This window comes from Mobula hypostoma, chromosome 25 (genome assembly GCF_963921235.1).
Source record: "Mobula hypostoma chromosome 25, sMobHyp1.1, whole genome shotgun sequence".
NCBI classification, from domain to species: Eukaryota; Metazoa; Chordata; class Chondrichthyes; order Myliobatiformes; family Myliobatidae; genus Mobula; species Mobula hypostoma.
In genome coordinates, this window is record NC_086121.1 from 985,001 (window position 1) to 998,067 (window position 13,067).

A 13,067-nucleotide genomic window follows, 5' to 3' on the forward strand; every position below is an offset into this window, starting at 1 on the left:
CTCTGCAGATGCTGGGGTCAAAGCAACACTCACAACACGCTGGAGGAACTCAGCAGGTTGGGCAGCGTCCGTGGAAGCGATCGGTCAATGTTTCGGGCCAGAACCCTTCGTCAGGACACCCCCCCCCCGAAACGTTGACCGATCGTTTCCACGGATGCTGCCCAACCTGTTAAGTTCCTCCAGCTTGTTGTGAATGCTGCCCTGCAGTTTACCTGGCGAGCTGATCCCTCTCAGCACAGCTGTTCTCCAGGCTTGAGGTGGAGTGACCCTCGAGTCCCAGAACACACTCCCAGCTGTTAAGTATAGAGCTCTAAGTTTCCTGACGTCAGCACCCTTCCATTTCTGCCCCTTCATTCATCTGCAGATTTTATCAGCTCCCCTTTTAGTCACTCAAACTTCTCTCCCTAAACCATCCAGCATTCCTCTCCTTCTTAAGATAAATATCTGGTGACCTGCTCCTTCTTTATTCTTCATTTGTCCTGTGCTCGGGCACAGTTAGAGCAGTGAGAATGGATCCAGGGTCTGTGTTGTGTTCACTGTGGGAATTCCAGCCTCCTGGATAACCACATCTGCACCAGCTGCTCCGAGCTGCAGTTCCTCAGGGAATGTGTTAAGGAACTGGAGCTGCAACCCGACGACCTTTTGCTTATACGAGGAGATGATAGATAGGAGTTAGATTATGAAGACACGCAGTCCTCTTTTATTGTCATTTAGTAATGCATGCATTAAGAAATGATACAATATTTCCTCCAGTGTGATATCACAAAACACAGGACAGATCAAGACTGAAAAAACTGACAAAACCACATAATTATAACATATAGTTACAACAGTGCAACAATACCATAACTTGATGAAGAAGTCCATGAGCACAGTAAAGTTCAAAGTTTCTCAAATGTCCCACATCTCATGCAGACGGGAGAAGGCAGAAAAACTCTCCCTGCCATGCCCGACCACAGCCTGACTCTGAGTCATCTGAAAACTTCGAGCCTCCGATCAGCTCTCCGACACCGAGTACTGAGCGCCATCTCCGTCCGAACGATTCGACCCCAATCTCGGTTGCCAACAGCAGGCAAAGCCGGGGATCTTGAGGCCTTCCCTCCGGAAGGTTCCCGACCACACAGTAACAACAGCAGCGAACTGGCGTTTCAGAAATTTCTCCAGATGTTCCTCTGTGCTTTCACATCCATCTCCATCAAATCAGAATTGTCCACGGCCCCTAGTTACAGGGAGGTGGTCACCCCTAAGTAGCAGGAGAGTGATGGGAAATGGGCAGCCAGCACAGAGTACCACTGTGGCTGCTCCCCTCAATAATAAGTACACCACTTTAGATACTGTTGAGGGGGACAGCCTGCTGGGGAAGGCCGCAGCGACTGGGTCTCTGGCACGCTGGCTTAGAAGAGAAGAGAGGTGAAGAGAACTGTAGTGGAGAAAGGAGTACACCTGAGATTCTGTGCACACGATGGAGACACCCAGATGGTATGTTGTCTCCCAGGTACCAGGGTCAGGGATGTCTTGGATCGGGTCCATGGCGTTCTAAAGGGGAGGGGGAGCAGCCAGAATCCTTGGTAAATATTAGCACCAAGGACATAGGTAGAAAAAACAGAGAAGTCCTGAAGAGAGAATTTAGGGAGCTAGGTTGAAAACAGAACCTCCAGGGTAGTAATCTCTGGATTGCTGCCTGTGTCACGCGCCAGTGAGAGTAAGAATAAGATGATTCGGCAGATGAATGTGTGGCTGAGTAATTGGTGCAGGGAGCAGGGTTCAGATTTCTGGATCATTGGGATCTCTTCTGGGGAAGATATGACCTGAACACAATGGCAAGGTTACACCTGAACCCAGTGGGGACCAATATCCTTGTTGGCAGCTTTGCTGGCATTGTTGGGGCGGGTTTAAACTACTTTGGCAGAGACATCTTTCATTAATTCTATTATGTTTATTATTCTATTGTGGATTTACTGAGCATGCCCGCAATGAAGCTCAGGATTGTATATGGTGACATATATGTACTTTGAACTTTGAACTGTAGATGGGAACCAGAGTGATGGGCTGAGGTTAGGGCTGTTGGTTTATAAGCAGAGGCAGGGTGTAATGAGAGACCAGGAAGGCAGTTTCTCGGCCAAAATTGTAGTCAGTGGGATTAGTGTAAAAGGGGGACAAAATTGAAAAGGGAGATGAATACAGGATTAAAGATGTTATATTTGAATGCACGCAGTATACAGAAGAGGGTAGATGATCTTGTAGCTCATTTAGAGATTGGCAGTTATGATGTTGTGGGCATCACTGAGTAATGGCTGAAAGAAGGTTATAGTTGGGAGTTGAACATCCAAGGATACAGACTGTATGGAAAGGACAGGCAGGTAGACAGAGGGGATGGGGTGGCTCTGATGCTGAAAAATAAAGTCAAATGATTCGGAAGAGGTGACACGGGATCGGAAGATGTAGAATTCTTGTGGGTAGAGTTAAGATATTGCAAGGGTAAAAAGACCTTGTTGGGAGATATATACAGGCACCCGAATAGTAGCCAGGAGGTGGGCTACAAGTTATAACGGGAGATAGAAAAGGCACCTCAACAGGGCAATGTTACGATAGTCGTGGGGGATTTCAATATGCAGGTGGTTTGGGAAAATCAAGTTGGTGCTGGATTCCAAGAGAGTGAATTTGTAAAATGACTGCAAGATGACTTTTTAGAACAGATTGTAGTTGAGCCCATTAGGGGAAAGGCAATTCTGGAATGGCTGTTTGTAATGAAAAGGATTTGATTAGGGAGCTTGAGGCCAAGGAACCCTTAGGAGACAGTGGTCATATTATGACAAAATTCACCCTGCAATTTGAGAAGGAGAAGCTAAAATCAGATTTATCAGTGTTACAGTGCAGTTGTAACCCTTCCACCGGGCTCGTATGCAAACCTAACTTGTTATTTAGCTCTGCTAACAGCCACGGGACTCAGCACCTTTCATAAGCAATATACATCTAGGATCGTTATGATTTGGGGTTCAACCAAACAGGAACATTGTGATGTTCCAATTAAAGAATCCTCAATTTGAGTGAATGCTGTGTAAATACTACCCGTACATAATTATCGGTTGGCAAGAAATAACAGATCGTACATTGCAAAAAATTATAAATAAATATATTTACCAATTTCATGTTTATCAAACAGTTATTAAAAGAAAGAAAAGAAAGAAAGAAAAAAAAGGGGCCCATTACAGTTGAACCAGTCTAAATGTGCACAAGACCGTTGGAACTCGTCTCTTCCAAAGCTAGGTATGACCATTACTCACAGCTCCGAACCCACGGTCTGCGTGAGAGAACCCTCCATAGTCCAAAATTCCCTTGAAGTCCATCTTGAACAAGCTGGCTCTTCCTCGGGAGTATTGGCCTTCCTCCTTTGGACCCATTCATCTGCACAAACCTCTTCTTGCAACGGGGAATCTCCTTCTGACACATTCTGCAGCATTTTCTCTTCTATCCAATCCTCAGCTCCCATCAAAAAGACCCCTAACCAGACCACTGTCCATCACAAATCTAGCTCAGTCGCGCTTTCTCTAGAACTTTCTTCCGAACCCACCATCCTGACTGGCAGACACAGTTGAACAGGCTTCATATATTTAGCTGAAACCAAAACATTCTACCAGCAGAAAACTACTGAAATGAAATACCTACAGCACAGAAATAGAAATCTTAACCAGGTCATTACGGAGTAAAGGCAATTGCAGAGGAATGAAAGAAGAGCTGGCCAAAGTTGATTGGAAGGGGACACTGGCAGGGATGATGGCAGAGCAGCAATCGCTGGAGTTTCTGGGAGAGACTCGGAAGGCACAGGATAGACACAAAGAAATATTCTAAAGGCAGAATGACATACCATGGCTGACAAAGCCAATATAAAAGCAAAAGAGAGGGCATATAATAGACCTGACGAAGGGTCTTTGCCTGAAACGCCGACTGTACCTCTTCCTAGAGATGCTGCCTGGCCTGCTGCGTTCACCAGCAACTTTGATGTGTGTGACAAGTGACTTTAGGGGGCCCCAAGGCTGGCTGACTGAAGTGAAGGGGAATTGCTCATTGACAAGTGACTTTAGCCAGGTTTAATGCAGTCCTGGGGCCGGCTGACTGAAGTGAAGGGGATTTGGCGAGGTTTCCTGAACCACACTGCAGACTGAGCGTAACCTGACTGGATAATCCAGGGTAAAGAGAACAGTGTGAGATGAAGGTGGTCAGATCTGATATAGAGCAGATTACCCGGTCACTATCACAATGGGGTTTGTTGAATCTTGCTGAGTAGAAAAAAGAATTCATGACAACTCTTGTAATGACCTTCACTGATATCCAGTCTCTGGTGGGCTGCTGACGTTGTGCACTATGGTCTATTTTGTAATTTTTGTCAAATTTTGTTCTTTTTTATTTTTAATTTCTTGAAACTCAGGCTGGAGGACCCCTTACTGGTTTTTCACCTGGAACCTACCAGCCATCTCCTTCCCACCCTCCTCCCACCTTCTTTATAGGGCTTCTGCCCCTTCCCTCTTCAGTCCTGACGAAGGGTTCTGGCCCGAAACGTTGACTGATCGTTTCCACGGATGCTGCCCAACCTGCTGAGTTCCTTCAGCGTGTTGTGAGTGAATCACAATCAGGTTTATTATCACCACATACTGTCTGTTGTATTGTGGCAGTAGTATAATGCAAGATATAAAAATTACTAATATTTCACATAGTGCAAAAGAAAAGTAGGTAGTGTTCCTGGATTCATGAAACATTCAAAAATCAGATGGTGGAGGGGAAGAAGCTCAGTGTGCTTCTTCAGGCTCCTCTAACTGCTCTCTGATGCTAGCAATGAGAAGAGAGCATGTACTGGATGTTGAGGGTCTCTTGTGATAGATGCTGGCAATGGTGGTGGAAGCGGATATGATAGGGTCTTTTACGAGACTTTTGGATAGGTACATGGAGCTTAGAAAAATAGAGGGCTATGGGTAAGCCTAGTAATTTCTAAGGTAGGGACATGTTCTGCCCAACTTTGTGGGCCGAAGGGCCTGTATTGTTTTGTAGGTTTTCTATGTTTCTACACCATTTTCTTGAGGCATCATCTTTTGAAGATGTCCTCCGTGGTGGAAGCTGGTGTCCATAATGGGGCTGTCTGAATCTACAAACCTCTGCAGCTTTCTCCATCTTATGCATTGGAGCCGTCAGATTAGCTGATGATGCGTCCGGTCAGAATGTTCGCCACAGTACACCTCTGCAGTGGATAACAGAATGTTCCACTGTACACCTCTATAGCGGATATGAGAATGTTCCACGGTACACCTCTATAGTGGAGATGAGAATGTTCCACGGTACACCTCTACAGTGGAGATGAGAATGTTCCACAGTACACCTCTATAGTGGAGATGAGAATGTTCTCCACTCTACACCTCTATAGTGGAGATGAGAATGTTCCACAGTACCCCTCTACAGTGGAGATGAGAATGTTCCATGGTACACCTCTATAGTGGAGATGAGAATGTTCCACTGTACACCTCTATAGTGGAGATGAGAATGTTCTCACTCTACACCTCTATAGTGGAGATGAGAATGTTCCACAGTACCCCTCTATAGTGGAGATGAGAATGTTCCACGGTACACCCCTATAGTGGAGATGAGAATGTTCCACGGTACACCTCTATAGCGGATATGAGAATGTTCCACGGTACACCTCTATAGTGGAGATGAGAATGTTCCACGGTATACCTCTATAGTGGAGATGAGAATGTTCTCCACAGTACACCTCTATAGTGGAGATGAGAATGTTCCACAGTACCCCTCTACAGTGGAGATGAGAATGTTCCATGGTACACCTCTATAGTGGAGATGAGAATGTTCCACAGTACCCCTCTACAGTGGAGATGAGAATGTTCTCCACAGTACACCTCTATAGTGGAGATGAGAATGTTCTCCACAGTACACCTCTATAGCGGATATGAGAATGTTCCACGGTACACCTCTATAGCGGATATGAGAATGTTCCACGGTACACCTCTATAGTGGAGATGAGAATGTTCCACGGTATACCTCTATAGTGGAGATGAGAATGTTCCACGGTACACCTCTATAGTGGAGATGAGAATGTTCCATGGTATACCTCTATAGTGGAGATGAGAATGTTCCACGGTATACCTCTACAGTGGAGATGAGAATGTTCCGCGGTACACCTCTATAGTGGAGATGAGAATGTTCCACGGTACACCTCTATAGTGGAGATGAGAATGTTCCACGGTACACCTCTATAGTGGAGATGAGAATGTTCCACAGTACACCTCTACAGTGGAGATGAGAATGTTCCACGGTACACCTCTATAGTGGAGATGAGAATGTTCCATGGTACACCTCTATAGTGGAGATGAGAATGTTCTCCACAGTACACCTCTATAGTGGAGATGAGAATGTTCCATGGTACACCTCTATAGTGGAGATGAGAATGTTCCACTGTACACCTCTATAGTGGAGATGAGAATGTTCCACGGTACACCTCTATAGTGGAGATGAGAATGTTCCATGGTACACCTCTATAGTGGAGATGAGAATGTTCCACGGTACACCTCTATAGTGGAGATGAGAATGTTCCATGGTACACCTCTATAGTGGAGATGAGAATGTTCCATGGTACACCTCTATAGTGGAGATGAGAATGTTCCACGGTACACCTCTATAGTGGAGATGAGAATGTTCCACGGTATACCTCTATAGTGGAGATGAGAATGTTCCACGGTACACCTCCATAGTGGAGATGAGAATGTTCCACGGTACACCTCTATAGTGGAGATGAGAATGTTCCACAGTACACCTCTACAGTGGAGATGAGAATGTTCCACGGTACACCTCTATAGTGGAGATGAGAATGTTCCACGGTACACCTCTATAGTGGAGATGAGAATGTTCCACAGTACCCCTCTATAGTGGAGATGAGAATGTTCCACAGTACACCTCTATAGTGGAGATGAGAATGTTCCACAGTACCCCTCTATAGTGGAGATGAGAATGTTCCACTGTACACCTCTATAGTGGAGATGAGAATGTTCCACGGTACACCTCTATAGTGGAGATGAGAATGTTCTCCACTCTACACCTCTATAGTGGAGATGAGAATGTTCCACGGTACACCTCTATAGTGGAGATGAGAATGTTCCACAGTACCCCTCTATAGTGGAGATGAGAATGTTCCACGGTACACCTCTATAGTGGAGATGAGAATGTTCCACGGTACACCTCTATAGTGGAGATGAGAATGTTCCACGGTACACCTCTACAGTGGAGATGAGAATGTTCCACGGTACACCTCTATAGTGGAGATGAGAATGTTCCACTCTACACCTCTATAGTGGAGATGAGAATGTTCCACAGTACCCCTCCACAGTGGAGATGAGAATGTTCCACGGTACACCTCTATAGTGGAGATGAGAATGTTCCATGGTATACCTCTATAGTGGAGATGAGAATGTTCCATGGTATACCTCTACAGTGGAGATGAGAATGTTCCACGGTACACCTCTATAGTGGAGATGAGAATGTTCCACGGTATACCTCTATAGTGGAGATGAGAATGTTCCACGGTACACCTCTATAGTGGAGATGAGAATGTTCCACGGTACACCTCTACAGTGGAGATGAGAATGTTCCACAGTACCCCTCTATAGTGGATAACAGAGTGTTCCACGGTACACCTCTATAGTGGAGATGAGAATGTTCCACGGTACACCTCTACAGTGGAGATGAGAATGTTCCACAGTACCCCTCTATAGTGGAGATGAGAATGTTCCACGGTACACCTCTACAGTGGAGATGAGAATGTTCCACAGTACCCCTCTATAGTGGATAACAGAGTGTTCCACTGTACACCTCTATAGTGGAGATGAGAATGTTCCACGGTACACCTCTATAGTGGAGATGAGAATGTTCCACGGTACACCTCTACAGTGGAGATGAGAATGTTCCACAGTACCCCTCTATAGTGGATAACAGAGTGTTCCACTGTACACCTCTATAGTGGAGATGAGAATGTTCCATGGTACACCTCTATAGTGGAGATGAGAATGTTCCACGGTACACCTCTATAGTGGAGATGAGAATGTTCCACTGTACCCCTCTATAGTAGAGATGAGAATGTTCCACAGTACCCCTCTATAGTGGAGATGAGAATGTTCCACAGTACCCCTCTATAGTGGAGATGAGAATGTTCCACGGTACACCTCTATAGTGGAGATGAGAATGTTCCACGGTACACCTCTATAGTGGAGATGAGAATGTTCCACGGTACACCTCTATAGTGGAGATGAGAATGTTCCATGGTACACCTCTATAGTGGAGATGAGAATGTTCCACGGTACACCTCTATAGTGGAGATGAGAATGTTCCACGGTACACCTCTATAGTGGAGATGAGAATGTTCCACGGTATACCTCTATAGTGGATAACAGAATGTTCCACGGTACACCTCTATAGTGGAGATGAGAATGTTCCACGGTACACCTCTATAGTGGAGATGAGAATGTTCCACTCTACACCTCTATAGTGGAGATGAGAATGTTCCACGGTACACCTCTATAGTGGAGATGAGAATGTTCCACGGTACACCTCTATAGTGGAGATGAGAATGTTCCACTGTACCCCTCTATAGTGGAGATGAGAATGTTCCACAGTACCCCTCTATAGTGGAGATGAGAATGTTCCATGGTACACCTCTATAGTGGAGATGAGAGTGTTCCACGGTACACCTCTATAGTGGAGATGAGAATGTTCCACGGTACACCTCTATAGTGGAGATGAGAATGTTCTCCACGGTACACCTCTATAGTGGAGATGAGAATGTTCCACTGTACACCTCTACAGTGGAGATGAGAGTGTTCCACAGTACCCCTCTATAGTGGAGATGAGAATGTTCCATGGTACACCTCTATAGTGGAGATGAGAATGTTCCACTGTACCCCTCTATAGTGGAGATGAGAATGTTCCACAGTACCCCTCTATAGTGGAGATGAGAATGTTCCATGGTACACCTCTATAGTGGAGATGAGAATGTTCCACAGTACACCTCTATAGTGGAGATGAGAATGTTCCACTGTACCCCTCTATAGTGGAGATGAGAATGTTCCACAGTACCCCTCTATAGTGGAGATGAGAATGTTCCATGGTACACCTCTATAGTGGAGATGAGAATGTTCCACAGTACACCTCTATAGTGGAGATGAGAATGTTCCACGGTACACCTCTATAGTGGAGATGAGAGTGTTCCACGGTACACCTCTATAGTGGAGATGAGAATGTTCCACAGTACCCCTCTATAGTGGAGATGAGAATGTTCCACAGTACCCCTCTATAGTGGAGATGAGAATGTTCCATGGTACACCTCTATAGTGGAGATGAGAATGTTCCATGGTACACCTCTATAGTGGAGATGAGAATGTTCCACAGTACCCCTCTATAGTGGAGATGAGAATGTTCCACGGTACACCTCTATAGTGGAGATGAGAATGTTCCACAGTACCCCTCTATAGTGGAGATGAGAATGTTCCACGGTACACCTCTATAGTGGAGATGAGAATGTTCCATGGTACACCTCTATAGTGGAGATGAGAGTGTTCCACGGTACACCTCTATAGTGGAGATGAGAATGTTCCACGGTACACCTCTATAGTGGAGATGAGAATGTTCTCCACTGTACACCTCTATAGTGGAGATGAGAATGTTCCACAGTACACCTCTATAGTGGAGATGAGAATGTTCCACGGTACACCTCTATAGTGGAGATGAGAATGTTCCACAGTACCCCTCTATAGTGGAGATGAGAATGTTCCACAGTACACCTCTATAGTGGAGATGAGAGTGTTCCACAGTACACCTCTATAGTGGAGATGAGAATGTTCCATGGTACACCTCTATAGTGGAGATGAGAATGTTCCACTGTACACCTCTATAGTGGAGATGAGAATGTTCCACGGTACACCTCTATAGTGGAGATGAGAATGTTCCACTGTACACCTCTATAGTGGAGATGAGAATGTTCCACTGTACACCTCTACAGTGGAGATGAGAATGTTCCACGGTACACCTCTATAGTGGAGATGAGAATGTTCCACGGTATACCTCTATAGTGGAGATAAGAATGTTCCACTGTACACCTCTACAGTGGAGATGAGAATGTTCCACGGTACACCTCTATAGCGGATATGAGAATGTTCCACGGTACACCTCTATAGTGGAGATGAGAATGTTCCACGGTATACCTCTATAGTGGAGATGAGAATGTTCCACGGTACACCTCTATAGTGGAGATGAGAATGTTCCACGGTATACCTCTATAGTGGAGATGAGAATGTTCCACGGTACACCTCTATAGTGGAGATGAGAATGTTCCACGGTATACCTCTATAGTGGAGATGAGAATGTTCCACGGTACACCTCTATAGTGGAGATGAGAATGTTCCACGGTATACCTCTATAGTGGAGATGAGAATGTTCCACGGTACACCTCTATAGTGGAGATGAGAATGTTCCACGGTACACCTCTATAGTGGAGATGAGAATGTTCCACGGTACACCTCTATAGTGGAGATGAGAATGTTCCACTGTACACCTCTATAGTGGAGATGAGAGTGTTCCACTGTACACCTCTATAGTGGAGATGAGAATGTTCCACGGTACACCTCTATAGCGGATATGAGAATGTTCCACGGTACACCTCTATAGTGGAGATGAGAATGTTCCACGGTATACCTCTATAGTGGAGATGAGAATGTTCCACGGTACACCTCTATAGTGGAGATGAGAATGTTCCACGGTACACCTCTATAGTGGAGAACAGCTGCTATCAACAAAGCTTCCTCACCATCCCTCAGCCAATGCCAGTACTCCTTGTGCCATGTAGTTGCTCCCGGTCTCCACCCCATCAAAGATGCTTTTTGTTTTCTCCTCTTCTCTACAAACTTGCTTGCTTTTTAAGTTGTCTTGGTTCTGACAAATGTTGACTGTTACTTCCAGTACAGCTACTGTCTGACATGTGGAACATTTTCTAATCCACTGTCAGATTTGCAGCACCTGCTGATTCTTGTTTGCATATCGTGAGGGATAGGACATCGAATGGTGCAGCAGTACATGCCCTTTGGCCCGCTATGTTGTGCCAACCTTTTAACCTACCCCAAGATCAATCTAACCCTTCCTTCCCACGTTGTCTTCCATTTTCTATCGTCTCTGTGCCTATCTAAGAGTCTCCTAAATATCCTCAATGTATCTGTCTTGTTGCATTAGACTGTTTAATTGATATTTTCCTTGCAGTTTTACAATCTATTCCTGCTGTTCTAAGGGTAATTGTTCAGTATGTTTCCTAGTGGTTACAGTATATATATGCAGTTGTTCCGTGTGTCCCCCAGTATTTACGGTTCTTTGTAACATTCTGGAATGCTCTGGGTAGAGGCCATTTGATTGGTTGACTCTTACGCACAAATTTTTATGGATGATCTCTCATCTATGGGTATGAAAAGAACTGACCACATGGCCCTGGCCTTTTTGCTTCTCCTCTTGCTTCCACTACTGGCCTCTGCTCCTAATACTGCCCATTTTCAGTTTTCTTTATTCTATTATGCTTAATAAAATGATCACGAAGCAACAGGTTTTGTGCCTCTTTCCTGACTATTGAAAGAACCTTGGATTATAAAAATCAGAATTCACCAGGTTTTACCACCAGCCCATCTTCCACTGTCATCTTCCTGTTCATTTTTCTCATTACCCACAAGGCTAACATTAATGCTTGGCCATTAAGAAGATGGTGGTGAACTAGTCCAGTCCTTTAGGTGAAGGGACTCCCACAGTGCAGTTGTGGAGGGGGTTCACGATTTGGGTGGTGATGATGTGGGACCAGGAGTATATTTGCAGATTGGGATGATGTGTGTTTGGAAAGGTTTCTGCATGCAACGATGGCACCAGAGTGTGTGGAGACCCTCGCGGGGGCAGCCCGCGACCCACAGCCTGGGATGCATGGGTTGTTAACGCAAACGACACATTTCACTATATTTTGATGCACGCGGAGCGCGGTGTGGTTAGGGTGACACTATTACAGCTTGGAGTGTTTCCGAGTTCAAACCCGGTGCCAGACTGACCTTGAGGAATTTGCACGTTTCTTCCCGTGTGTGACTGGGTTACCTCGGGGCACTGCGGTCTCCTTCCACATCCCAAAGGCTAGTAGGTTAATGGGTCATTGTATATTGTCCTATGATTAGACCGAGGTTAAATAGGTGAGTTGCAGGGAGATGTGGCTTGACCATCACCTCTGGCAGTGCGTTCCATCTACTCACTCTCCTCTTGCATGATGGAGTGGCGGTGCAGACCCAATGGGCTGAATGGCCTAATTCTGCTCCTATGTCTTATGGTCTTATGATCTAAAATCGAGCCAATTCTGAATCCACCTTGCTAGCTCACCCAAATCCCATGCACCATAACCTTCCGGATCACACGAGACCTTGTAAAGTCTTTACCAGAGTACATGTAGATAGCATTCACTGTCCTACCTTGATCTGACCCCTTAGTATGTGACAAAGCAATGTAGGTGATGCCTTACCTGCAGCAAACCAGGTGGTTGGTGTGCCATATACCCACAGAGTTACAGACCACTTCGGCACAGAAACAGGCCCTTCAGCCCATTTTGTCTGTGCTGAACTGTCATTCTGCCTAGTCCTATTGACCTGCACCCAGACCACAGCCTCCATACCCCTGCCATCCACCTATCCAAATTTCTCTTCAATTTTTGTAATCGAACCCACATCTACCACTTCCACTGGCAGCTCGTTCCACTCTCACCATTCTCTGAGTGATGAAGTTCCCCCTCAGTTTCCCATAAATATTTCACTTTTCACCCTTAACCCATGACCTCTAGTTGTAGTCCCACCCAACCTCAGAGGGAAAAGCCTCCTTGCATTTATCCTATCTATATCCCTCATAATTTTGTATAAGTTTCATTTTGTACAGTTTCCAGCACGTTCTGTTAATGTTTCACAGAAAAGAAGCTCATGTTTAACTATTATAGCAAGTTTCATTTTAGAAATGAGAAA

General features: G+C 45.3%; 1 protein-coding gene across 3 annotated transcripts in view; it reads left to right on the top strand.

Moving 5' to 3' along the window:
• LOC134337699 (NAD kinase-like) overlaps positions 1 to 13,067 on the top strand; it is a 130,259-nt gene that overhangs the window by 83,482 nt on the left and 33,710 nt on the right. Inside the window, exon 2 of one of the 3 annotated variants that reach the window (XM_063032893.1) lies at positions 3,164 to 3,267. The exons of the other annotated variants lie outside the window; for them this stretch is intronic. Coding sequence (XP_062888963.1) covers positions 3,227 to 3,267 — 41 coding nt within the window. The 5' untranslated portion in view covers positions 3,164 to 3,226. The remainder of the gene's footprint in view (positions 1 to 3,163; positions 3,268 to 13,067) is intronic. 3 annotated transcript variants of the gene reach the window in all.